Source organism: Bos mutus, chromosome 18 (genome assembly GCF_027580195.1).
Source record: "Bos mutus isolate GX-2022 chromosome 18, NWIPB_WYAK_1.1, whole genome shotgun sequence".
Lineage (NCBI taxonomy): Eukaryota > Metazoa > Chordata > Mammalia > Artiodactyla > Bovidae > Bos > Bos mutus.
This window is the reverse complement of record NC_091634.1, coordinates 25,809,491-25,834,073: the sequence shown is the minus strand read 5'-3', so window position 1 is coordinate 25,834,073 and position 24,583 is coordinate 25,809,491. Positions and strand designations below refer to the sequence as shown.

The following is a 24,583-nucleotide window of genomic DNA, read 5'->3' as shown; positions in this document are numbered from 1 at the left end:
TGCTATTACGACAACAGACAAAGCAATGAATTATGATTACGTTTCCTCTCTCCTACAACTTTGTATCTTTCTAGAGCAATATTTGCCTCTTTTTTCATGATTTTTCTGTACTGTAAGCACTCACGGTTCCCAACCATGCCATCTAATGTGTAAAAAAAAAGACAAATAGCACACATACCATGAATGCTATTTTTTCATTTGGTGAAATTCATCAGATTTCCTGTCAGTTCTAGTCTTTGGAGAAAGGCATGCTGGATGTCCTGTCTTCCACTTTGGGCCGATCACTCTCTGAGGTCTGCTGCGCAGCTGTCTTTCTGGGGTTCTTTTTACCTCTGTCTTATGTTAGAGCCCAACTGTTTCTCTCTTGTTTACTCTTCCCCACCCCACTCAGGATTACTTTCTCCAGTAGTTTCCCCAGAAAGGATAAATGAAAGGTAAATTTTTTGATATATTGCATATCTGACCATTAGATATCAGACCATTTGGTTGTGTGTAGAATTCTATGGTTGTCATGGAAAATCTGATACAATTTGCTTCCTGACCATTTGGATGTAGATCACTTACATTTTTCTCTGTAGGCACCTGAGATCTTTTTATTCCCAGTGTTCTGAAATTTTACCAAAATGAACATTATAGGGGTAACCCCCTCATATGCCCTTACTCTGTATATTACTATGAAATATAATATGTACATTTATATATTACTATGAAAACCATATTGTATTAATTTGTGCTTTTCTAAATGATCAAAATATACCATTCTAAGCTTATCAGTGGACAATTCTTCTAATTTCATTATCCTTCATGGAAGAAAAGTCAACAGATTTAATTCCTCCATCCCTGTAGAGTAGGAAATAATGATCATGCAATCACTGAAGACTTACTATGCATCAAGGACTGTTCTAGATATAGTTATATGTGTATTAGCTCATGTTAATTCCCAATAAAACCCTTTGAGAGAAGTGTTATTATAACTCATTTTTTAACAGCTTTATTAGGATATATGAGCCATAAAATGTGCCAATTTAAAGTGGCTAGTACAATGGCTATTAGTATATTTTTAGAGTTTTGCTGTGAGGACATTAATCTCATTTTAGAACATTTTATCATGTTCAAAAGAAGCCTTGTACACAGCAGCAATCACTCTCCCATTTCCCTGGCTGTCCCTGACCTTTGGTCCTCGGCAACCAGTTATCTACTTTCTGATTGCCATTCCAGGCATCTTATAAATGATATCATACATTATATGGTCTTTTGAGACTGGCTTCTTTCCCTTAGCGTAATGTTTTCAAGGTTCATCTGCTACTGAGTCCAAGTTCATACTGCTCGCTGCACAACAGGTCAATAAATTGAGAGACAAGTTGTTGGGGCAAGGAAAAGTGATTTTATTCAGAAAGCCAGCAGACCCAGAAGATGGTGGAATCCTGTCCCAAAGAAGAATCTTACCCTAGTTAGAACTCAGGCTTCTTTTACACTAGAAGGAGGAGATGCGGCTCGTCATTGCAAACCTTTTGGTGCTGGAATCCTTTGTTCTTGCAGCTGTCCACAGAGGTCTGGTCACAGTGTTCCTATAAACATCCAGTAAGACAATTTTTATTTTCTGTTCTGCAGGGATTTTTTTTTTTCTTTATATATGAATGGAAAGGTATTAAAGGTCAGAGCCTTGAGAATGGGCTGTCCTATAAATGTCAGGCTATAGGCAATATTCATTTATAAAGGTGCAGAGCCAGCATGACTAAGCACAGGCAACAGAGCTCAAAGATTAGAGCTAAAGAAACAGATTCAGTATGGAGTTAGGTTTGTTTTCTCTGTTATGCATTCATGTCAGTACTTCCTTCCTTTTTATGACTGTATTATACTCTGTTGTGTGGATAAACCACATTTTGTTTATTCATTCATTCATTTACTCATTCAGTTGAAGGACATTGTGTTGTTTCCACGTCTGGCTATTATGAGTAATGCTACTACAAACATTTGTACACCAGTCTTTGTGTGGACATATGTTTTTTATTTCTCTTGGGTAAGTATATATAGGTGTAGAATTGCTAATAACTCTATATTTAACATTTGAGAAACTCCCAAACCGTGAGGTCAGGAATAAACCCCCCATTTTACAGATGAGGAAGCAGGCACCCAGTGCTCACCAGCTTGTCCACGGCTCTACAGCTTGTCAGTGGTGTAGTCCAGAATTGGAACTCAGGCTCTTGGTCTCCAGAGCCAGCTCCTATCTCCTTGTTATCAGAGTTAGAGTCAAAATTCTTGAGTCTAGCTCCAGGTCAGCTGCTAATGCTTGTCTCTCTGAGCTCTGTTTGCCTTATCTGTAAAAATACAGGTTGGGACTGCATTGTCTTAAAGGTCTCTCTAGCTTTAACTTGCTGTTAGTTTAAGATTGTACAGTTCCCATGATCTTCTCCAAGCAGGCCTCGGTCCCAGGTGTAGGTATGCACTGGGCATTGTGTATCAGCTGAAAACAGTGTCCTCAGGGCCTTCCCTGCATCCCCAGGGAGCACGCCAGCGCCGTGGAGCTGTAAGAAGCTTTGTTGATCGTCTTTATTATCTAGAAATAAGAAGCAGGGGCAGAACCCTCAGGAGTCCCTCATCCTCCCGATGATAGAACACAAACAGCCTCATTAGTCACCTGCCAAGGCCCTGTATCCAGAAGTCCCCAAAGTCCCCTTGGTTTTTTCCAGCTGCAGGTGATGGACTTAGCACAGTAGCTCAGAGCCCTGTTTGGGCCTGTCTGGGGACCCAGGCATCTCTTGTCCTCGATGGTTCCCATGGCTACCAGCCAAATATCCGTGGAGGGAATAGGTCCTTGGTGTCAGGAGAGAGATGGTTCTTCTACTTTAAGCCCCGTCCCATTTTGCCCTCCTGTCTCACAGTCACAATCACTGCTGCACAGAACACACACTGTTATGTTGGACTCCCTGTTTTCCTGTGTGTCTTGATGGAATTTTGTCCTGTTACATATTGTGTGAAGTAGGTCATCCTCTGTTGGACTTAGACCTTCCCTGATTAAAGTGAAATTTCTCTTCAAATGGCATACATGTGTTGTGAAGAGATTTTATCTGATGTAGCAAATTGAGTTTTGGTCTCAGATCAGAGAACATAAAGTATAGAAGGGACTCATTTCCTTTTTTTCTTTCCTTTAAAATTTTTTTTTTTTTTTGCTGTGCTGGGTCTTAGTTGTGGCAAATGAAATCTTTAATCTTCCTTGCAGCATGTGAGATCCTTAGTTGTGGCATGCGAGCTCTTTAGTTGAGGCATCTGGGAGCTAGTTCCCTGACCAGGGTTTGAACCTGGGCCCCCTGCACTGAGAGTGCAGTCTTAGCCACTGGACTGCCAGGGATGTCCTAGGGACCCATTTTCAATGCTTGATCCTTTTCACATCACTAGTAACTCTTCAGCTTTTGCACAAATACCTTCAGGATGGGGAACTCATTTGTTATTTCCATGAGCAAACTAAAAGAAAAGTTTGGAAAAAGTATTTCTTGCCTCTTGAATTATGTTCTCTAAAGTGGTCTGAGTCACGCATTCAGCTCCACAAGCATTTGTTGAATATCATTCAAGATCCAGGCACTGAGCTTCGTGAACAGTGTAGAAAGAGAACACCCAATGTCTGAAGAGGTACAAGCAGCTGTTAGTAAACATGCACAATGTCACTGTGCTTCACAGAACTGCAGTTTCCTCGTTGTCTTACTTACACAAAAGGTTTCATTTATAAGAATTTACCTCCAAATACATGAACAAAAAAACATAGTGATGTGGACGTGTTGAATATTTCCACTCCAGATTTCTTCCTGTCCATAAATACTGGGGTAGATAGGTAGGTTTAGTTGCTCAGTTGGGTCCGACTCTTGTGACCCCATGGACTGTACCCTGCCAGATTCTTCTGTCCACGGGATTTCCCAGGCAAAAATACTGGAGTTGGGTTGCTATTTCCTTCTCCAAGGCATCTTCCTGACTTGGGGATCAAACTTGGGTCATTGATAATAATGTATATGGGGTATTCTTCTAGATCCCCCAGACTGTTGCTGCTTGGCTATGAATTAGGATGATACTGCTTCCTTGGGAGAGTGTTTTGAAAATGTGAGAACACTGAACTTTCTCTTAAAAAAAAAATTACTTTTGGCCACGTCCGGTCTTAGTCGCAGCAGGCAGGCTCGGTGGTTGGGGTGCGTGGGCTCTCTAGTCGAGACACGGAGTTTCAGTTGCTGCAAAGCTTGTGGGATCTTAGTTCCCGAACCAGGGATCGAACCCATGTCCTGTGCATCGGCAGGTGCACTAGACCAGCGGGGAAGTCCCAGGGATTGTTTCTTGTTCCAGTGGGATTGGGTGGGGCCACAAGACTGGTTCTGGCATCAAACTAGGAGTAGGATTCTTGCAAGGTTGGCTTTGTCGGGTGAGACCAGAGCAGCCTTTAGTCTGGAAATAATTGTTTCCTGATCTGGAGTACCTGCCTGATGCCTGTGAATTAGGAAGTTTTCCACTCTGTATAGCAAGAGTGTGAAGCGTCCCTGGCTTCGGGTGAGCTTCGAGGATTATCTCGTTTGGGTGGGGAGGGGTATTTCCTTCCCCAGCCTCAGGAAACGCCTCACGTTTAAGTGCTCATCAGTGCTTCGCCGAGGATGCACAGGGGCCCCTCTGCAGACCTGGAATGCTTGCGTGCACTCAAGCGCTGTGATGGCTGCTCCTTCCCTTTCTTTGGGCCCTCCTGGCCTCCCGGCACTGTTGCTCCACCTCTTCCTTCTGGAAATTCTCTCTCGATATCAAACCAGTGCAATTGTGGAGCTCACCTGTCTCCTCCTCTCTTAGGGATCACCTGCTTGACCTCCAGAAGCTGAATACTATGGTTTTCCGTGTTTTAGCTCTTTATTGTTTCAGGTGAGAGGGTAAATATGAACCCTTTTACTTCCTGTTGGCCAGGAGTGAAACTGTATAAAGACAACCCTAAAGGGTTTAAAGGCAACCTCCACAACCAAGCTAGTACTCTGGCTCTGTCTTCAACAACTGAAACTGAAACTCTTAAATCAGTCAGGAGAAAGTCGTGATGCATGGCCAGCAGGTGGTGTTTGGTTATATATATATCTCAGTTTTTACAAGGCTAGTATTAAACGCCAAATATATGCAACAAGTATTTACCGGGCACCCACCATGTTCCAGGTACTGTTCTGTGTGCCTATGAGCAGTGGACGAGATACTGCCTTGTCTTCCAAAATGTAACACACACCCACACTTTTTTGCAAAAGAAAACACAAGGATAAGTCAGAAACAAATGAAATGGATTAGCCAGGGAAAAAGAGGAAACGGGGATGAGAGGGGAAGGCCATCTAGTTGTACACACACCTCTGTTTCACATAGTTTACATAGTTTTTACTTTCAGAACTGAGTTTTCACATTTAAAAAATACATAGGACAGGAAATACCTTAAACTGAATTTAAGTTCCCCCCAATTAGCTTTATACTAAATAGAAGGCAATGGCACCCCACTCCAGTACTCTTGCCTGGAAAATCCCATGGATGGAGGAGCCTGGTGGGCTGTAGTCCATGGGGTCGCTAAGAGTCGGGCACGACTGAGCGACTTCACTTTCATGCATTGGAGAAGGCAATGGCACCCCACTCCAGTACTTTTGCCTGGAGAATCCCAGGGACAGGGAGCCTGGTGGGCTGCCGTCTATAGGGTTGCGCAGAGTTGGACACGACTGAAGCGACTTAGCAGCAGCAAATAGACAACCATACAGGGAAAAACTTGATGTAAGGAACTTTTGAAGCTAGCACTCTGTGAATATGCTGTTAATGTAAAGAACTTAAGAAATCTACTCAGCAGGTTTATTTACCAAGTAATCTGTTAAGCATCATTTAGGGTGAGGCACTGAGAACCAATGACAACGTATGTAGCTTTCTTGTCCCATGTGGGTCACCTCCATCTAATTACAAGGAAACATCCTGTCCAGCCCAAATAGAGGGGCATGTTGAAAACCTGGCTAATACTATTAAAAAGGTCAACTTCACAAATGACAAAGGTGGAGAGATTGTTCAGATCTGGGGGAAAATGTTATGAAGGACAGTACCGGGGCAAGTTGGTAAAATCTGAAGTGTTATGTATTAGGTAACAGTAATGTATCATGTTAAATTTCCTGAATTTGATCACTGTGCTGTGGTTATGTAAAAGAACATCACTGTCCTAGGAGACACTTTGTGTGTGAAGAAAGGGAAAAGCAAATAAAAAATGTTAACAATGGGAGAGTCTAGGTATTTTCCTGGATGACTGAAATGTTTTCAAAATGAGTTAAAATTAAGAGCTACAATTTTTTTTTTTAAATAATAAAATTAGTACCTAGTATACTTTCTGGCAAAAAGAAAACCTAAATGCTTGATCCTTGAGTGCACACCTTAAGCATTTCTCTCACTGCTGGGCATACACACTGAGGAAACCAGAAGGGAAAGAGAGAGACACGTGTACCCCAATGTTCATCGCAGCACTGTTTATAATAGCCAGGACATGGAAGCAACCTAGATGCCCATCAGCAGATGAATGGATAAGAAAGCTGTGGTACATATATACAATGGAGTATTACTCAGCCATTAAAAAGAATACATTTGAATCAGTTCTAATGAGATGGATGAAACTGGAGCCTATTATACAGAGTGAAGTAAGCCAGAAAGAAAAACACCAATACAGTATACTAACGCATATATATGGAATTTAGAAAGATGGTAACAATAACCCTGTGTACGAGACAGCAAAAGAGACACTGATGTATAGATCAGTCTTACGGACTCTGTGGGAGAGGGAGAGGGTGGGGAGATTTGGGAGAACGGCATTGAAACATGTATAGTATCATGTATGAAACGAGTTGCCAGTCCAGGTTCGATGCACGATACTGGATGCTTGGGGCTGGTGCACTGGGACGACCCAGAGGGAGGGTATGGGGAGGGAGGAGGGAGGAGGGTTCAGGATGGGGAACACAGGTATACCTGTGGTGGATTCATTTCGATATTTGGCAAAACTAATACAATATTGTAAAGTTTAAAAATAAAATTTAAGAAAAAAATGCACAGAAGCTTATAATCACATTTATTAGAAAAATATTACCACTTAGAAGTTCCTGTCTTTAAAGGTTGAAGATCTGCTCCAGGCACCATCAGCTCTGTTTTCGTCAAACTCCCTCAACAAGGCAGGAATCCCGGTTCTCTGGATGCGCACAGGTCAGGGGTTAGCCAGGCTCCACCACAAACCCAACCCGAGGCACCACAGCAAGTCCCAAGGCAGCGCTGAGGAAGTCAGGCCCTTTCTCTGTGTCCAGGGGGTTGTGGGGCTGGCACACTGGGGAACCTGAGACCGGGTCTCCTGGCAGCTGTCCAGCTTGCCCGTCGAGCTTATGCTTCACCTTTTCTTCACAAACTTCTTTCTGGAAGCATTGGGATTTAACCGTCTCCTCCCGGCTCCCAGGGTGCTGTCTCGGACCTGCAGGGTGGCTGAGCGGCTGGAGATGTCATTCTCTGCAAAGGGAGACACCCCAGCTACGTAGTCAGGGGCAAACACGTCGGTTTTCTGCCTGGCCTTTCGGGAAAGTCGCAGCTGAGGGAAGCGCTGATCCTCGGTCAGGTGGGGGTTGATGGCATACTTGCCCCCTTTGGGAGTGGGGAGAGAGTACTGCCAACAAGAAGGGGAAAGGCCATTAGAAGGACCGGGATTCGTATTCATGCACACCAGATCCTGAAAGCTCAGCTGACAACTCTGCATGTGGGCTGACAACCCCAGTGGAGTCTATCACCACTGCCTGCTGTGCACTAAGCCCCTGACATGCATCTTCCCACTTGAGCCTCACCTCACCTCACAGATGCAAAACCCAAAGCCGTATGCTGACTACATACTCTCAGATAAAGACAGAAAGACTGCAGACTTCCGACTATCTTTCTCTACTTATTAATTACAAATAATAACCTTATGGGAAATTTGATCATCTTGGTTTTGGTTAATTATATTGGCATTACATAAGAAACTGCCTTAACTAAGTGATCAAAGTTATTACTAGCAGTAAACTGGACAACTAGTTATCATTTCCCCCCTGACAGGATGCACTGGGAAGACCCAGCATCACTTCCGGGTGCTCCTGCCAACACTGCACAGCCTGAACCTAAGCAGGAGGGAACACCAGGCAAACCCAATGAGCGATGTTAGGGAACTGCTCTGGACTCTTTAAAACCATTGAAAAGTGTCAAGGTGTGAAAGACAACAGACTTGACAAACTACTTCAGTTTTAAAGAGAGATGACAAACACAACGTGTGAGCCTAACCCTTTCTTCTTTTGCTGCAAAGGAAATCCATGTCAAACTTTGAATATGACCCATAGACAGCAGAACTGCAGGCTAGGTCACTGAGTTGCATCTGACTCTTTGTGACCCCACGGACTGTAGCCCACCAGGCTCCTCTGTCCATGGGATTCTCCAGGCAAGAATACTGGAGTGGGTTGCCGCTTCCTACTCCAGGGGATCTTCCCAACCCAGGGATCGAGCCTGCATCTCTTAACATCTCCTGCACTGGCAGGCAGATTCTTGACCACTTGCGCCATCTGGGAAGCCAGATAGTAGTGCTGAAGTAACGTTAACGTCTTGGTTTTAGTAACTGTACAGTGGGCGTGAAAGCCAAAGTTCCTGATTCAGGAAACACACAGCAAAGTATCTAGGGGCCAAAGGGCAGCAGGTAGCATTTACTCTCAGATGGCTTTTAGGGGAAAAGAAAAAATATATATAAACGACAGAGCAAATGTAGTAAACGATTAAATTGGGAAATTAAATGGGAATTTGTACTATTTTTTGGCAACTTTTCTATAAATCTAAAATTATTTCAGAATAGAAAATTTAAAAATGAACAACCCTTCTCACATTAGTGGCATCTGCCTAGGAATACCTGCTGGCCTTTCAATGCTTCTCTCCTGATTCCTCAAGACAAATCCATTCGGCTGTGTGTCCAGGCAGAACTCTTGTGCAGAGCACTTCACACCCCTTCCCTTGTGGTTCTTGGACCTTCTGGAAATTCTGCCCATCCTCAAACTCCCGCACACATCCAACCTCCACCACCCTACAAACAACCTCTCTGTGACCCCACATGTAATTTATTGTGTGGAATTACTGGTGATTTCTTCTTAGACTGCAAACTCCTCAAAAAGCTCATGGTGAGGCTGAATTGTGAGCCTTCCCCATCTGGATCACAGGCTTTCACGAACTATCTTGTAGAAATCATGAGGCTTTGTTCTTCTCTCTGATCATTTGCTCCTGATGCTAAGAGGTCTAGCTTCCCCAACCCTGGGCCCTGCCGTCAGGGGAGGGGAAGCCGTTCCACTCACCCTCAGGCCGCGAGGATTTAGCACCTTCGGGTTGCGGGAGAAGTGCATGTGCAGGGTCCCGTCATCGCTGACGGTCACGGACACCTTCTTCAGCGTCTTGTTTCCACAGTGTGCACAGAACACTCGGCTCATGTCAGACGTTGTCCTATAGACACAAAGGAGCCTCACTGCACTGGAGCCTCAGGCAGCAGACCCAGTCCCCGGGGCGCATGGCGAGTCTCGGGCCTCGGAGGAGGAGGAGGCAGCCCAAGAAGTGGAAGGGGACAGGCTGAACTGCACTGCCATCCTGGACCAGGGCTGCCCGGCTGTATCGCGCGGCTGATACATGCACACTGCTGGCCCACGGTCCCAGGGGAAAATGACACAGGTAGTAAGAAAACTGAGCAGGATGTTTTTGCAGTGGCCGTGAACGCTTCACCGAATTCTGTCAGGCATTATGCTACAAGTGTACCCTGGAAACAAGCCCATGAGGTGGGTATATCTGCATTTCACAGGTGGGGAAATGGCAGCTAGGCAAGATAGCTAGCTGCTCAAGGTCACAGAGCCAATAAGTAGCATGCATACGCCCAAGGAATATGGCTCCAGAGTCAGCGCTCTTACCACCAGCCCCCCTTCTCCAGGGCCATGCTATTACATTATTATAACTATTACTGAATACCTCGGCCCCAAATGTCATGTCACTGGGCATGATGCCAGGAGGTGGCTCTGGAGATGCTGAAAATTTATTAACGAATCATACAGGAAGCACTACGAAGCTGCTATGGTCGATGGGTGTGGGCGTTGAGGCTGACCCCCAGGCCTCTCTCCTCCCCTCTCAAGCCCCAATGGTGGACTCTGAACAGGAGAAGCTGCTGCTCTCAAGGACCAAGCAGGAGCCCTAGTGTCTGTCCTTAAGAATTCTCCCTCAGTTCCCAGGGGCAGGAGACAAGAGCTGCATGCAACTGCCAGAGAGGCCAGGCCCCTGACCTGATGTCTGTGCAAGTGAACGGAACCCTCTCAACAGGGGTTAGGAAATAATTATTCTGTGCAAGAAACCATCCCGTCACTGGGGCTAATCTGAGGTGGAAGGAACACCTGCACAGAAGGCAAGGCTCCCTTTCAAGAAGCCCACAGGTTTAGGAAGAGACGGGTGCTCGACAGGGGCACCGGCGCCCACACTACTGGCTACGTACTTGAAGCAGCCATGGCAGCGCAGGATGTAGCTCCGGGCCTCGCGGATCAGCATGCCGTTCACGGCCAGCACGTGCAGCCCCATCTGCAGCAGGACATTCTGCAACCGACACGTTAACGGGGAACCGAACTCAGAGCAAAACCGACATTATCTTTAACACCTGCATAATCACAGTTAAGAGAACTTCACAAACCCTGGTCTGGCTTATGAAGGGCTTCTGCTCAAGAAAAGCAAGCGTAGGATGCCTCTCAAGACGGGTAAACCAGGACAAGGACCCAGATTCTTCTGATACCAAGTGCGACTGACTGTGAGCGTTAATTAGCCAAAACCTCCCATGAGTGATCTCTCTTTTTTTTTAAAGCAATCTCTTTAACAGAGACATTCATTGTGTCAGAGCAAAATTATTCATTTCTGGGTTGGAAACCTCTATAGTCTCGAAATACTGAACACAGCACAGAACATTACACACACTGAAAGAAAAGCACCAACCGATTGTGAATGTCAGACGTTAGAAATGTAATGTACTATATACATTTTGTCAATATATTATGAATCCCCAACCTCCAAGCGAAATGGCAAATTACCAAAGAGCATAGGCAAAGTTCTAGAACCAGGAAAAGAAGCATTATGTAACAGTTCTGCACATCCCATCCCCAACCTCCGAGGGACCACTGTCCGTACAGGTATGACACTGAGCCCAGGCAGACAGATACCCACTCCACCCACCTGCATGGCGAAGTCTGTAGTCACACAGCCGACCCGCACGTCCTTGGGGACAGCACACTGCTTCATCTCCTGCTGGATCTGCTTGATGTTGCTGGGGGTTATCCACCCACCCCCGTCGTCATCACTGTCTTGGTCCTGTCTTTCATCAAGTCCATTCTCTTCATCCTCCTCCTCATTTGGAACATCCTCACCTCCATCCATCTGAAACATTAATAGAATTCAAACTCCCTGCCCATGGGTGCAGCTGGAAGATGCTAGTCTGTGGTCATCAGATCATAAGGCAGGGCCTTACCAGCAGCTCCTGCAGTTCACAATCAATGTTAGGCAAAGGATTTCTCCAGAACATGAAGGAACTGAACTCTAGGTCCTCAGGCTCATTGGCTGGGTGTCTGTGTTCTACTGTTTCTCGTGGGGGTTTAGGCTGAGATTAAAAGAAGAGTAATTTTAAAACCTGAAAACTGAGAGAGAGTGTTAAAGATGACATGATATACAATGTACAAGTCAGATCAGGCAGGGCTGGACATATTGCAGCATCTCTCGGGATAAATTTGGTTCCCTGGAATTTGTGGAGATCTGACATGGAGCAGAAAAAAGCATGAAGAGCCCAGCCTGTCTCAGAAATTACCTTTGAGGGCAGATGGAAACCAGAAACGTGCAGAGGCGTTTCCGGGTGCTGAATCGATGAACTCACTTTAACCTTTAAAAAGAAAAAGGAACAAGAGACAGCACTAAGCAAAGAAATACAGGCTGAAAATTCAACATGGAAGAGTAATTAAAAAAAAAAAAAAACAGAAAACAAAATACTTCCCCCTGGTTATTGAAATAAAAAAGATTTATTCAATGTTTTTTAAAGAGTGAGAAACATAAAAATATATATGAAGAATTATTCAGGGAGTCCACTACCACCAAATAACCATTTTAGGACATTCCTTTTTTGGCCCTGGACATAAAGCTCTAATGCACATCATTATGTATAAAACTTGGAAGTATCTTTGGTTACATCCTTAGGATAAATGCCCAAAAGTGGAATTGCTGGGTCAAGAGAGAGGAGTTTTAAAGCTTCTGATACAAAACAGGTTAACTCCCGCCCAAAAGACTGCAGGAAAGGGTGGTTTTTAGGAATCTCAAGTTGACAGATGCCAAAACAGAAACCCGGCTCAGCCACAAAGTCAGCCTTTATGTAAAACTATTCCCTTGACTCCCATCCCCCCAAAACATTCTGGTGACACACAGAAGTCTGTACTTTCGGCATCGCTTTTAGACTTTTTGGATTGGAGGACTCTAAACCTGGCTGAGAACAAGTGAAGGCAGTTCCAACTAGAATAGGAACATCGGTCCACTACAGTGGAGTGCTCACAAGTCTACTAGTTTTGATGACTTTAGACAGTGGAGATCAAGTCATTCTTTGTAACCACTAGTTGAAATTACTTATTACAGTATAAACTATCTATCTTCCAAAATCCTCTGGCCTGGAAACAGTCAGTGCGGCCCAGGCACAAAACCATTAATCTCTTCAACTTAAACGAGTTGGACAAATCTGTAAAAGCACAACAGGAACCCAGAATTTTGAAGGTTAGAAAGAGTTGAAAAAAATGGTAGCATATTTGGTATTCCTTCTTGCTTGTTTCTGGAAAAGAATTCCATTTTTTCAAAAGTAGTGATAATATAATTGATTTTTACTCTCTTTCCGCATTTTTATTTTTTATTTTTTTTTTCGCATTTTTAAATTAAAAAAAAAAATTTATTTGGCTGTGCTAGGTCTCAGCTGTGGCATGCAAGATCTTTTAGTTACAGTATACAAAGCTGCTTAGGTGCAGCATGTGGGATTTAGTTCCCTAACCAGGGATTGAACCTGGGACCCCTGCATTGGGAACTTGGCGTCTTAGCCACTGGACCACCAGGAAAGTTCCTCTTTCAGCATTTTAAAATTTAGCCATTCTCACCAAGAACTTACAGGTCAAGACTGAGACACATTTGCTAACTACAATGTAATGAACCTTATCTGGATCCTGATTCAAACAAATAAACTATTAAAAAATTTATAAAATAATTAAGAAATGTGAACAAACACACATTTGGATATTTGATGATACCAGGGAATTGCTATTAATTTTGTGTAGGTGTAATATTGGTTTTGTGGTTATATTTTAAAAAGACATACCTTATCTCTTTCAAGACACACCAAGAAATATCAGTGAAATAAGATGTCTGAATTCAAAATGCTCATGGCTAGAGTGGGTGGAGATGAAAACAGACTGGTCATAAGTTGGTAACTATGGAGGCGGAATGATGGGGACACTGGGTCCATTACACTACTCCCTCTACTTCTGTACATCTGATAGTTCTCATAATAAAAAAGTAAAAATGGATGAAATCACAATCCTTCTTATTTACCTTTTCTGGTTCTTGTTTTAGGTGAGACACCCCAACAAATTCTGCTTCCAGCTGGTAAGTAAGTGCCAGTACTTGGATATCTGTAGCAGAAAGGCTAGGATAGTCTCCGGTTTTCTTTGAAAACTCAGTCACTGTAAACAAGAGATTCCAAACTTCAGTTAAAAGCAAAGAGCCATATGACTCTGGATAACTGTAATGAAAGTATGAAAAGAACTTTGGATCAGTATCCCCAAACACACCTCACTCATTCATCTCCTGATCTTTTTCTACTCAGAACCAAGACATTTGTATCTCTCAAGATTTATGCCAGTTATGTTTACTGTAATGTCCTTATTGAGTGCAGATGAAGGGACAGAAAAAAGTTAATAGAAAATCATTGAAAGTTAGCATAATATTTGCAAATGATAAGAGTTCCTTTTCTAGGCTCTGGTATTATATTAGAATAGAAAGTCTCTTCTCCCTCAGCAATAAAGTTCTGTGATTCTAACAGTTCTTTTTAATAGAATGGATGATCACAGTACAAGTGGGATGGAAAGGTGATTCAACCAATAATTATTGTCTATGATGAGACAAAAATACTGGGTAACAAATATTGAACAGTTTTTGTATGTAAACCCACCCCAACAAGAAAACCCACATCCCTATTTAACACAAAGTGATCTTCAGCTCTTGTGTTGTTATTCTCCTGAGACATCAATAATAAGCATATACAATAATATTTTGACACATTAACAGAAAGATGTCTTCTGCTACATTCAGTTCAGTTGCTCAGTCTTTGCGATCCCATGAACCGCAGTGCGCCAGACCTCCCTATCCATCACCAACTCCCTGAGTCCACTCAAACACATGTCCATTGAGTCCGTGATGCCATCCAACCATCTCATCCTCTGTCACCCCTTCTCCTCCTGCCCTCAATCTTTCCCTGCGTCAAGATCTTTTCAAATGAGTCCACTCTTCGCAGCATGTGACCAAAGTATTGGAGTTTCAGCTTCAATATCAGTCCTTCCAATGAACACCCAGGACTGATCTCCTTTAGGATGGACTGGTTGGATCTCCTTGCAGTCCAAGGGACTCCCAAGAGTCTTCTCCAACACCACAGTTCAAAAGCATCAATTCTTCGGCACTCAGCTTTCTTTATAGTCCAACCCTCACAATCATACATGACCACTGGAAAAACCATAGCCTTGACAAGACAGACCTTTGCTGACAAAGTAATGTCTCTGCTTTTGAATATGCTATCTAGGTTGGTCATAACTTTCCTTTCAAGGAGTAAGCGTCTTTTAATTTCATGGCTGCAGTCACCATCTGCAGTGATTTTGGAGCCCCCAAAAATAAAGTCAGCCACTGTTTCCCCATCTATTTGTCATGAAGTGATGGGACCAGATGCCATGATCTTAGTTTGCTACTTTAGCACCAGGAACAATAAGTATACAGCTCACTAAAAATGCAGCTATTAATTAACAGCAGCTAAAATTTATTGGGTACTATGTATCAAGTGCTATGTTAAAAGCTTTTCATTTTGTCAAGTCAAATCTTTACAAAAATTTTTAAGTTGAAAAAAAAAAAATTTTTTAAGTTGAAATACAGCTGATTCACAATGTTGTGTTAATTGCTACTGTACAAAAAAGTGATTCAGCTATACATTTACACATATATATTCCTTTTAAAAATGTTCTTTTCCATTATGGTCTATTATAGGATACTGAATACAGTTCTCTGTGCTATACAGTAGAATTTTGTTGTTTATCCAGTCTATATATAAAAGCTTACATCTGCTAATAACCCAACCTCCCTCCCTCAACTCCCTCCCTCTTGACAACCAGAAGTCTGTTCTCTATGCTTGTGATTCTGTTTCTGATAGGTCATTTGTGTCACATTTTATATTTCACATATAAGTAATGTCATATGATATGTGTCTTTCTTAGTATGATAATCTCTAGTTGTATGCATGTTGCTGCAAATGACATTATTTTGTTCTTTTTTATGGCTGAGTAGTATTTCATTGTATATCTGTACCATATCTTCTTTATCCATTCATCTGTCAATAGACATTTGGGTGGTTTTCATGTCTTGGCAAATGCAAATAGTGCTGCTATGAATATAGGGGTGCATGTATCTTTCTGAGTTACTACAGCTTTGTCTCAGTATATCCCTAGGAGTGGGACTGCTTTAGCCAAATCTTGTGAACTAAATACTATTAGTATTTTCTCAGAAAGATTAAGTAACTTGTCAAAGATCACAAAACTAGTATGTTAGAGAAAGCTAAAGAAGTCACAAGTAGTGTAGGTAGCATCATCTCCAATATCAGCCTTTAAACCCTAAAACCCCTAAAAACACTTTCAGCCACCTAGGTCCTTTCCAGGGCAGGACTTCTATTTTTAATCCAAACAAATTTAATATTTACAAAACGCTGGACACTGTGCTGAGTGACATTATTCTTCCTTTAATGCTCCCAGCAACCTCGAGGATAGGTACTTTTGTTAATCCCATTTTACAGATGAGGAAACTGACGCCTAGAGAGTCTGAGTGATACACGCAAGGGAACATAGCTAGTAAGCAGCAAGGCCTGGCTAACTCATGACTCAGGAAGCCTCTCTCCCACCAGGATCTTGACCGTGGGGTTTCTAAACCAACTCTGATAAAGTAACCAGGCTCCAACTAGCACCAGAGCAGGTTCAGTCAGCAACCTGGGACCCAGCTTCACTATCAACATCGGGCAGAGGTACTCACCCAGTCGCACGTATTCAGGGAAGGGCTCCTTGAAACGCAGCTCGTAGGGCAGCACGGCGAGCCGCCTGCGCGTGGCCTTGTCCCGAATCTCGCTGATCACATTCCGGATGGTGTAGATGTTCTTCCCGATGTCCTGCGGGGAGACCAGCCCAGCTCACACCATTCCGCACCACGCAACGTGCTGCCGGATTTCCCAAACTCCGTCAGGGGCCACCAGCCCAGACCCCGCTCCTCTCCACAGAAGCACCCTGTACCTGCAAAGCCGCATCCAGCAGAAACGCCCCGGCATCCGCTACAACGTGCTCCACCGGCGCCATGTTGGCCCAACGAGGCCACACCGCGCATGCGCGCGGAGCTTCCGCCAGTCGCTCGGTACCAATCCGGGCCCCTGGGAACCGAGAAAAGAAGCTGCAGCTAAGCGGCGACGCCTGGCGGGCGCGCCGGCATTTTCCGGCTCTGAGCAACCGGCGCGCCTGCGCAGTACGGCCGCCCGATTGCCTGGGAGGTGTGGGCGCGGTCAAATCTTGGGAGGGATCTGGCGGGGGGTGGTCGCCTGAGAAAACGCTGTTTGGCATCAACTATTGGCCCTCAGGGCTTCCCTGGTGGCTCAGACAGTAAAGCGTCTGCCCGCAATGCGGGAGACCCGGGTTCGATTCCTGGGTCAGGAAGATCCCCTGGAGAAGGAAAGGGCAATCCACTCCAGCACTCTTGCCTGGAAAATCCCATGGATGGAGGAGCCTGATAGGCTACAGTCCATGGGGTCGCAAAGAGTCGGACCCGACTGAGCGACTTCACTTTCATAATTGGCCCTCAGGGGCTTCCCTTGTAGCCCACTCGTTAAAGAATCTGCCTGCAGTGCAGATGACCTGGGTTCGATCCCTGGGTTGGCAAGATCCCCTGGAGAAGGAAATGGCAACACATTCCAGTGTCCTTGTCTGGAAAATCTCACGGACTGAGGAGCCTGGTGGGCTGCAGCCCATGGGGTGCAAAGAGTCGGGCACGACTGAGTGACTAACACTATTGATCCTTCAGTTCAGTTCAGTCGCTCAGTCGTGTCCGACTCTTTGCGACCCCATGAATGGCAGCACGCCAGGCCTCCCTGTCCATCACCAACTCCCGGAGTTCACCCAGACTCACGTCCATCGAGTCAGTGGTGCCATCCAGCCATCTCATCCTCTGTCGTCCCCTTCTCCTCCTGTCCCCAATCCCTCCCAGCATCAGGGTCTTTTCCAATGAGTCAACTCTTCGTATGAGGTGGCCAAAATACTGGAGTTTCAGCTTTAGCATTATTCCTTCCAAAGAAATCCCAGGGCTGATCTCCTTCAGAATAGACTGGTTGGATCTCCTTGCAGTCCTTAGAGACTTTAATTGGCCCTTAGGGCGTCCCTGGTGGTTCAGCGTTAAAGTATCTACTTGTAATGCAGGAGACCCAAGTTCGGGTCCCTGAGTCTGGAAGATTCACTGTAGAAAGGCATAGCAACCCACTCCAGTGTTCTTGCCTGGAGACACCCCATGGGGTCATATTCTTGCCTGGAGATGCCCCAGCTTCTGTACACTTGAATTCAAATATTCTGTATTTGGTTTTATTGTTGAGTCAGTCGGTTCAGATGACCTAAAGACTGGGCTTCCCTGGTGGCTCAGTACTAAAGAACACTACCTGCCAAGGTAGGAGACTCCAGTTGAACCCCTGGGTGGGGAAGAGCCCCTGGAGAAGGAAGTGGCAACCCTCTCCAATATTCTTGCCTGGGAAATTCCATGGACAGAAGGGGATTGGCAGGTTACAGTCCATGAGGTCGCAAACGGGTTGGACATGACTTCGTGACTAAACAACTCTATGAAATACTATTTTATAGGCAAGGGGTGGTTGCTCAAGAAAACGAGGCCAGGCTAACATTGACTAAATGGTGCATTAACACTGAAACAAACCAACTCAGAGCCACTTTCTTACCTTTATGCCAGGCCAACCCCTGCTTTCTTACCCCTACTTCATTTTGAGCAATTTGGGGCAGGGATCTCTATCTCTCAATTTTTTACCTTAATATTCTTGCTCCACTTACATAAAACAGGGCTCATAATTCCTTGCTGAAATTCCGTAATTATGAAATCTGGTCTGTTAGAAATTCATGCTGGTGAACTTGACTGAATAATGTCTTTTCAGTCATCTATCTTCAGTGGTGTTGAGTTAATTCTATACTATCTTTCTAGTCTTCACTCCAGTTTTCACCCCTTGATTATAATTTAGCCCTTGTACCTCCAAAAAGTCATTCACACCTCTGGGGGGTCTTAACCACTGAACTACCAGGGAATTCCCTATCATATCAATTTGTGTTGTTGTTCTTATTTCTGACATTCTCAGTTCCTCTGCAGAATTTTACATGGCTGACCATCTCCTCTTTCTGGACTGTCTCTCCTCTCTTCACTCTCATGATGCATCACTATGGTCCCCCTGCATCTCTGGTGATTTTTCAGCCTCCTTTAGTGCATTCTCTTCTGCCTTGCACACAGGGCACCATCCACAGAACTGTCTTGGCCTCCATGTCTCTCTGTTTTCTCCTTCACCAGTACTATCTATCCTCAAAGCTGGTCATAATGATCACATTATATGAATACCTCTGGAATCTATAGGTCCAATCCTTGTTTATTCCATAACCTAGTCTTTTGGCCACATCCTTCTGAACATTTTTGGCATTATTACTCAGGAGGAGGGTTAAAACTAGGTAATTGTCTCTCCTGCCCCCGCTTAAAATTTCTTCACTGGTTGAGTTCCTATTTTTACTAATGGCATCACCAAAAAAGGCATTCAAGGTAAGAATCTCTTCTGAGTCATCTTTATTTCAACCTGTACTCCTCTTGCTCAAGTTTATTGATGTCACTTCTGAAATGGTTTGAGGTACCTGGGTCCCTTCTCCATTCATTCCCATTAAGTTTTTATTTCATGCCTAGAAAATATAGTTCACTCAAAATATAGTTCACTATAGTGAAAATATAGTTCACTAATATTCCTGTCTCTAATTTATTCCTTAATTGACTGCTCCTGCTGCCTGGAAAGGCAGGGATTATATAGAAACTAGACCCCACAATAAAAGAGGTTTATTGAAATCAGCAATAACTCTGTGGACACTATGGTGAAGGAGAATGACCTAGATCAATGTTCTCCAACTTGAGTGTAAATCAGAATCACCTGGAGAGATTGCAGAACTAGAAATAGCTGGGCTTCGTCCTCAGTTTCTGATTCAGTACGTCTGGGCAGAGATGGACAAGCTGCCTTTCTAGTAAGTTTCAGGTGACACTGATGCTGCTGACCTGGGGTCACACTTGAGAACCACTGATTTAGGAGAATGGTCAGGAAAAGAAAGATCAGGCTTTGAGCCATTCTTTTTCTAGTAAACATTAAAAATACTTGTCAATATAGGTTTCTTGACACTTTGTAGCTTTTGTCATTTTTTGGTAATACTTTAATCCCTTTTCTCTTTCTCTGTAATGTTAGTCTCCAAGTCCCCTGAAGCCTTGGGACTGTGGAAAAAAATACATACTGATAGCTAATTTACACCACCACGATTTGGGTGATGTAATAGCTACGAACAAAGTGATATCTTGTGTAGTGTCGAGGGGCAAGTTTGAGTTTAGAGGCCTAAGCTTCGGAGCCACATCTTGAAGGATGATGAGGGCAAAGACTCATGAGGTCTGAAAATCCAAAGGGAGTGTTCAGGGAGTTGAGGGTAATGTCTTTGGTAGCTGAAGGTGTCTGGGGACAGGTTCTCTCAGAAGTGAAGGGAAGAAATTCCTTGGTGGCCTAGTGGTTAGGATTTGGAGCTTTCACTGGGAGACCCCAGTTCCATCCCTTGTTGAGAAACCATCCCACATGCTGCCAAAATACAAAAAAAAAACAAACCAGAAAACCTCAGAGGACCCAGAAGTGAAGTGAACCCTGAAACACGTTGTTTGAAGCTCCTTGTTTTTTTAAAAAATGAAGAAAGTGAAGAAATCTCAAACATTATTATGAAAATTGTCACTGGAAACAGTTTACCTTAATAAATGAACACTTTCAAACATATGTAGCGGAGAAGGCAATGGCAACCCACCCCAGTACTCTTGCCTGGAAAATCTCATGGACGGAGTCTGACAGGCTGCAGTCCATGGGGTTGCGAAGAGTCGGACACGACTGAGCGACTCCACTTTCACTTTTCACTTTCACGCACTGGAAAAGGAAATGGCCACGCACTCCAGTGATCTTGCCTGGAGAATCCCAGGGACGGGGGAGCCTGGTGGGCTGCCATCTATGGGGCTGCCCAGAGTCAGACAAGACTGAAGTGACTTAGCAGCAGCAGCAGCAGCAGACATATGTAGAAGGACTCCACGTATAACTCATTTGGAGATAATGACAACTTTAACATGTGAGACCCTTTATGAAAGAGAAAAGGTCTTGATTGTGTGCCAGTGAATATTTGACTTCACTTCCAGGAAAATTTACAGGCTATAAAACTTTATACTTAACAGTTGGGTAGGGGAGAGAAAAACTTGATGCAGAAGAAATACGACTTGAATTCAGTAAGTATATCTAGAATTCCTCTGGACTTTCCTGGGAGTGTCCCGGACTTTCTTGTCTCTGCCTTTGACCTTGTTTTCTCATCTGCCTGAAAATTGTTCTTGCCAACCCCCACTTACTTAGTCTCCAAGAAGCCACTGTGTTGTTCCCTCTGCAAACTGGTCCTGATTACCCAAATCAGAGTTTTCTCCAAGGACAGATTTGGACCCTTATTTCCCACCATACTTAAGACATTTCAAATCTAGCCCTCAGTGAGCAGTTATTACTTCTGCTTTGCATTGCAGTTACTTGGTTGTATTCTTTAAGTAGGTTGAAAGTCAGGGACTGTTTTAGGGGACTTTTTCCTTAACTGAACATTTCAACTTCTTTTTAATTTTTTGGGGGTGCTTTCATGATGACATAGTTCACATTTTTTATGTGTCTTAAAATATCTCCTATATTGTAGGACCTATAGCAGCCAGTTCAGTGCTCAATAAAAGTTGATGTAGTCTATTCATTCAACGGATTATTTAAAGAGGCCTCCTATTGGCCAGGTACTGCTTTGGAAGCTGGGTTATAGCTCCTGTCGTCGTAATTTTTTTGTTGGGGGTAACAGATTATACATATACACATTCATGTGAAAGGCAGATAGTGCTAAGTTGAGGAAATAAGGAGAGAAAAAACAAATCAGGAAGGGACTGGGAGGAGGGGAAGGAAGAGATGAGTTGCAATTTTAAATAGTGTAACCAGGAAAGGCTTTACTGCAAGGGACAGTTAAGCAAACATATGAAAGAGATGAGGGGGTGAGCCAACTGACTACCCAGGAAAAGAGCTTTCCAGGAAGAGGGGAAAAGCAAGTCCACAGACCCTCAGGATAGAGTGGCTGAAGCAGGGTACTGAGTCAAACTGCAGTTGGAGATGAGATGAAAGAAACAAAGGTGAAAGAAACAAAGGGGAGGGGTGGAAGGGACCATGTATGGACTTTATGAAAGAAAAGTGAAGTCTTTCAGTCGTGTCCGACTCTTTGTGACCCCATGGACTGTAGCCTACCAGGCTCCTCCGTCCATGGGATTTTTCCAGGCAAAAGTTCCGGAGTGGGCTGCCATTATTCAGGATATATATTAAGCTTTTACTCCTTTAACCCACAGTGAGAGACTGCCTTGTCTAATCCCTTTTTTCCTTTGGGTGAACACCTACTCAAATGCCACCAAATCAAAGAGGCCTTCCCCTAGAATAGAATTAGTACAACTCCCATCTAGAGAACGTTACTAGAGAGATTTTAATAGTTTTATAGATGGGATTACTGTAAGAATTAAGGTGTTAAGAGAGGACTGTAGCTCCTTAAAAGGCCATCTCCTGGATGGATTTGGGATGGGAAAAGTAGAGACTAAATGCTCAACCAGTTTAATTTGTATGCATATCTGATCCCTCCAACTGGAAGACCTAAGAATAACAGACTAATTAGTGCACAGTGCTTAAGGCTAATTAGGTGATTAATACTCATTTTAGTTAATGGTGATTGAAAGTGAAAATTTGAGCCTTCATTCAACTTGTCAAAGCTAAAGTTCTTGACCATTGGTAAAGAATATGGACTTAAAATGTTTTATTTTCCAATTCATAAAGTTCTATCTAATCCATATATTATCGAAATGGGGTTAGTTTGGTGTGCTGGGGCATCTTATGGACAACAGCAAAGGTTTCGGAGCTTTTCTAACCTTTGTTTTATGTCACAAGAACAGATGCTCCACAAAAGCTACTTTTGAGTTTCTACAGTCTAGAAACGTGCCTGGCACATAGTAGGCTTAGGGTTGTCAGGTATAGCAAATTAAAACATAGGATGCCCATTACATATGAGTTTTTTTTTTTTTTTTAACTATAAATATGTACTGTACCAGACAATATTTTGGGGCACACCTCCGTATTAATGGCTGTTTAAAATTACAATTTAACTCGGTGTTCTGTATTTTATCTTGTCTGTTAACCCTAAGGAGTTCAATAAATATCTGTTGACTTAATAGATTGAACGCCTCCTCTCACCTGTAAAATGGAGCTAAGATAGACCCGCCCTCAGCGTTGATGGGAGGAGTAAACGAAGCGCCTGGCACTCTGCGAGACTTCAATTTGTTTGCTGGGAGACCATCTAGCAAGTGGAAAATCCTCCCACTTTTTAAACATACAAAGGACAAGAAAGCCTTCTGGCCAGAGGTTCTCAGGCCCGGCCTAGGTTGCCCACACCTGAGGCCCGGCCAGCCTCTTCCGGGTCAGCTGACCGCGCGTGGTCACGTGACCTGGCCCGAGTGAGGGCTGTGGAAAGCGGAAGTGGGAGAGGAGTTGGGCGCCGCTTCTGTGGCCGCTGCAGGTAGCCAGCGCGGGCACTGGGGACGCAGCTGGCGGGTGGGGGCGCAGGGAAGTCCGGGGGCGGCAGGCGGCGCGGGGTGGGCCGGGGGAGGCGCGGCCCCGGCGCCGGGGGGCGGCGGCTTCCTGTGGGAGGGGCCTGGCGCGGCGGTTCCGGCCTCCGAGGAGGGGTGTCCCGACTCCCGCCCGAGCAGGGTGGGCGCGCCGCTGGCCGTGCGCGGGGGCTGCTCCGAGGTGGGCGCGAAGGCCGTCCTGGGTGCGGCGGCCAGCAAGTCGTCCCGGAAAGGGAAAGCATCATAGGTGCCAGGGATGAAGAGGAGTGACCTTTGTTGAGGAAGCGGAGCAGGGGGAAGGGGCGACTTAGGGGATTGAGTTGCAGTGGGTCGCCTGAGAATGGGCGAGTGACGTGGTGGGGAAAAAAGGAGAAATTAGCAAGAAGATGCAGCGTGAGCCTCACCTGAGAGTCTTTTCCTTTCTTCCTCTTTGGAAATGATTGGTACTCCAGACTTTGATTTTGTTCCCATTCAGTGTTTTAAACTTTAGGAGGGATCATAGAATCTTGACCGTCTTGCTTTCGTCACACTCACTTAGTCTTGCTTGGGTAGGGTTTCCACTTCTTGGGAACCTGGTCCTTCAGATCATCTTAGCGGTTTGCTCAGATCAGATCAACTTCTAGACTTAAAAACAGAGTGTGGGCACGTTGCTATGGCCTTAAAGTGGCTTTTAACCTCCAGTGTTGAGCAAGACCTAGTCCCAGCATTACCTCACCAATATAGATATGCTGTAACCTTGGACAGTGTCTACCTACACTACTTTATGACTTTTCCTCTTTCTTCAGTTTAAATTATTCAGTTTGCTTTACCTTGTGACTGCTTATCTCCACGGGCTGTAACTAGGTAGCAAGACTGAACTGTGACCTGGATCATGATTTTGAAATTAAACACCTGTGCTAAAGCTGTTCGTCCTCCTTTTCTTCGTGTTTACTAACATTTGCAAAAGTGGAATGAATTTCACAGATGTGGTGTTATTGGAGTGAATGTGTAAACTGGGCATTAACAGGAGTCAGAGTCGTTCTGGATTACAAGTAGGAAAAAAAATACTTTAACGAGTTCAAGTTTTTGGAGTACTTGACAAACATTTAAAAATTGATTTTTCTGGCAGCCCTGTGAGTTAGGTTGGGAAGGTGTTATTCCCATCTCAGAATGAACAAACAGACCTGAGAGAGATGACTTGATTTTTTTTTTTTGACAATTTTTTGCTTTTTCTTATCTACTCATCTCTTTCTCCCTGCTAGACTGCAAATTCCTCAGGGGTAGAGTCCATATCTTATTT

General features: G+C 44.3%; 2 protein-coding genes across 2 annotated transcripts in view; one reads left to right on the top strand and one right to left on the bottom strand.

Moving 5' to 3' along the window:
- Positions 1 to 7,055: 7,055 nt before the first annotated feature.
- Positions 7,056 to 16,759, bottom strand: NOB1 (NIN1 (RPN12) binding protein 1 homolog). The gene is made up of 9 exons (XM_005896500.2): positions 16,626 to 16,759; positions 16,372 to 16,504; positions 13,642 to 13,772; positions 11,873 to 11,944; positions 11,540 to 11,668; positions 11,248 to 11,448; positions 10,523 to 10,620; positions 9,351 to 9,495; positions 7,056 to 7,657 (listed from the first exon to the last, which is right to left on the bottom strand). The coding sequence occupies exons 1-9, from the start codon at positions 16,686 to 16,688 to the stop codon at positions 7,388 to 7,390; spliced, it is 1,242 nt and encodes a 413-aa protein (XP_005896562.2). The 5' UTR covers positions 16,689 to 16,759; the 3' UTR covers positions 7,056 to 7,387.
- A 6,346-nt stretch (positions 16,760 to 23,105) lies between these two features.
- Positions 23,106 to 24,583, top strand: part of WWP2 (WW domain containing E3 ubiquitin protein ligase 2) — a 143,608-nt gene continuing 142,130 nt past the window's right edge. The window contains exon 1 of the mRNA XM_005896501.3: positions 23,106 to 23,255. The gene's annotated coding sequence lies outside the window, so the exon portion shown is untranslated. The remainder of the gene's footprint in view (positions 23,256 to 24,583) is intronic.

What these genes read in the sequence shown, in the direction of transcription:
- NOB1 (XM_005896500.2), bottom strand. Translation starts at nt 16,688, where the DNA reads ATGGCGCCGGTGGAGCACGTTGTAGCGGATGCCGGGGCGTTTCTGCTG. An exon ending in CCCTGAATACGTGCGACTGG is followed by an intron (nt 13,773 to 16,371) that starts GTGAGTACCTCT and finishes TCTTGTTTACAG; the next exon opens with TGACTGAGTTTTCAAAGAAA. An exon ending in GTTTCCATCTGCCCTCAAAG is followed by an intron (nt 11,669 to 11,872) that starts GTAATTTCTGAG and finishes TTTTAATCTCAG; the next exon opens with CCTAAACCCCCACGAGAAAC.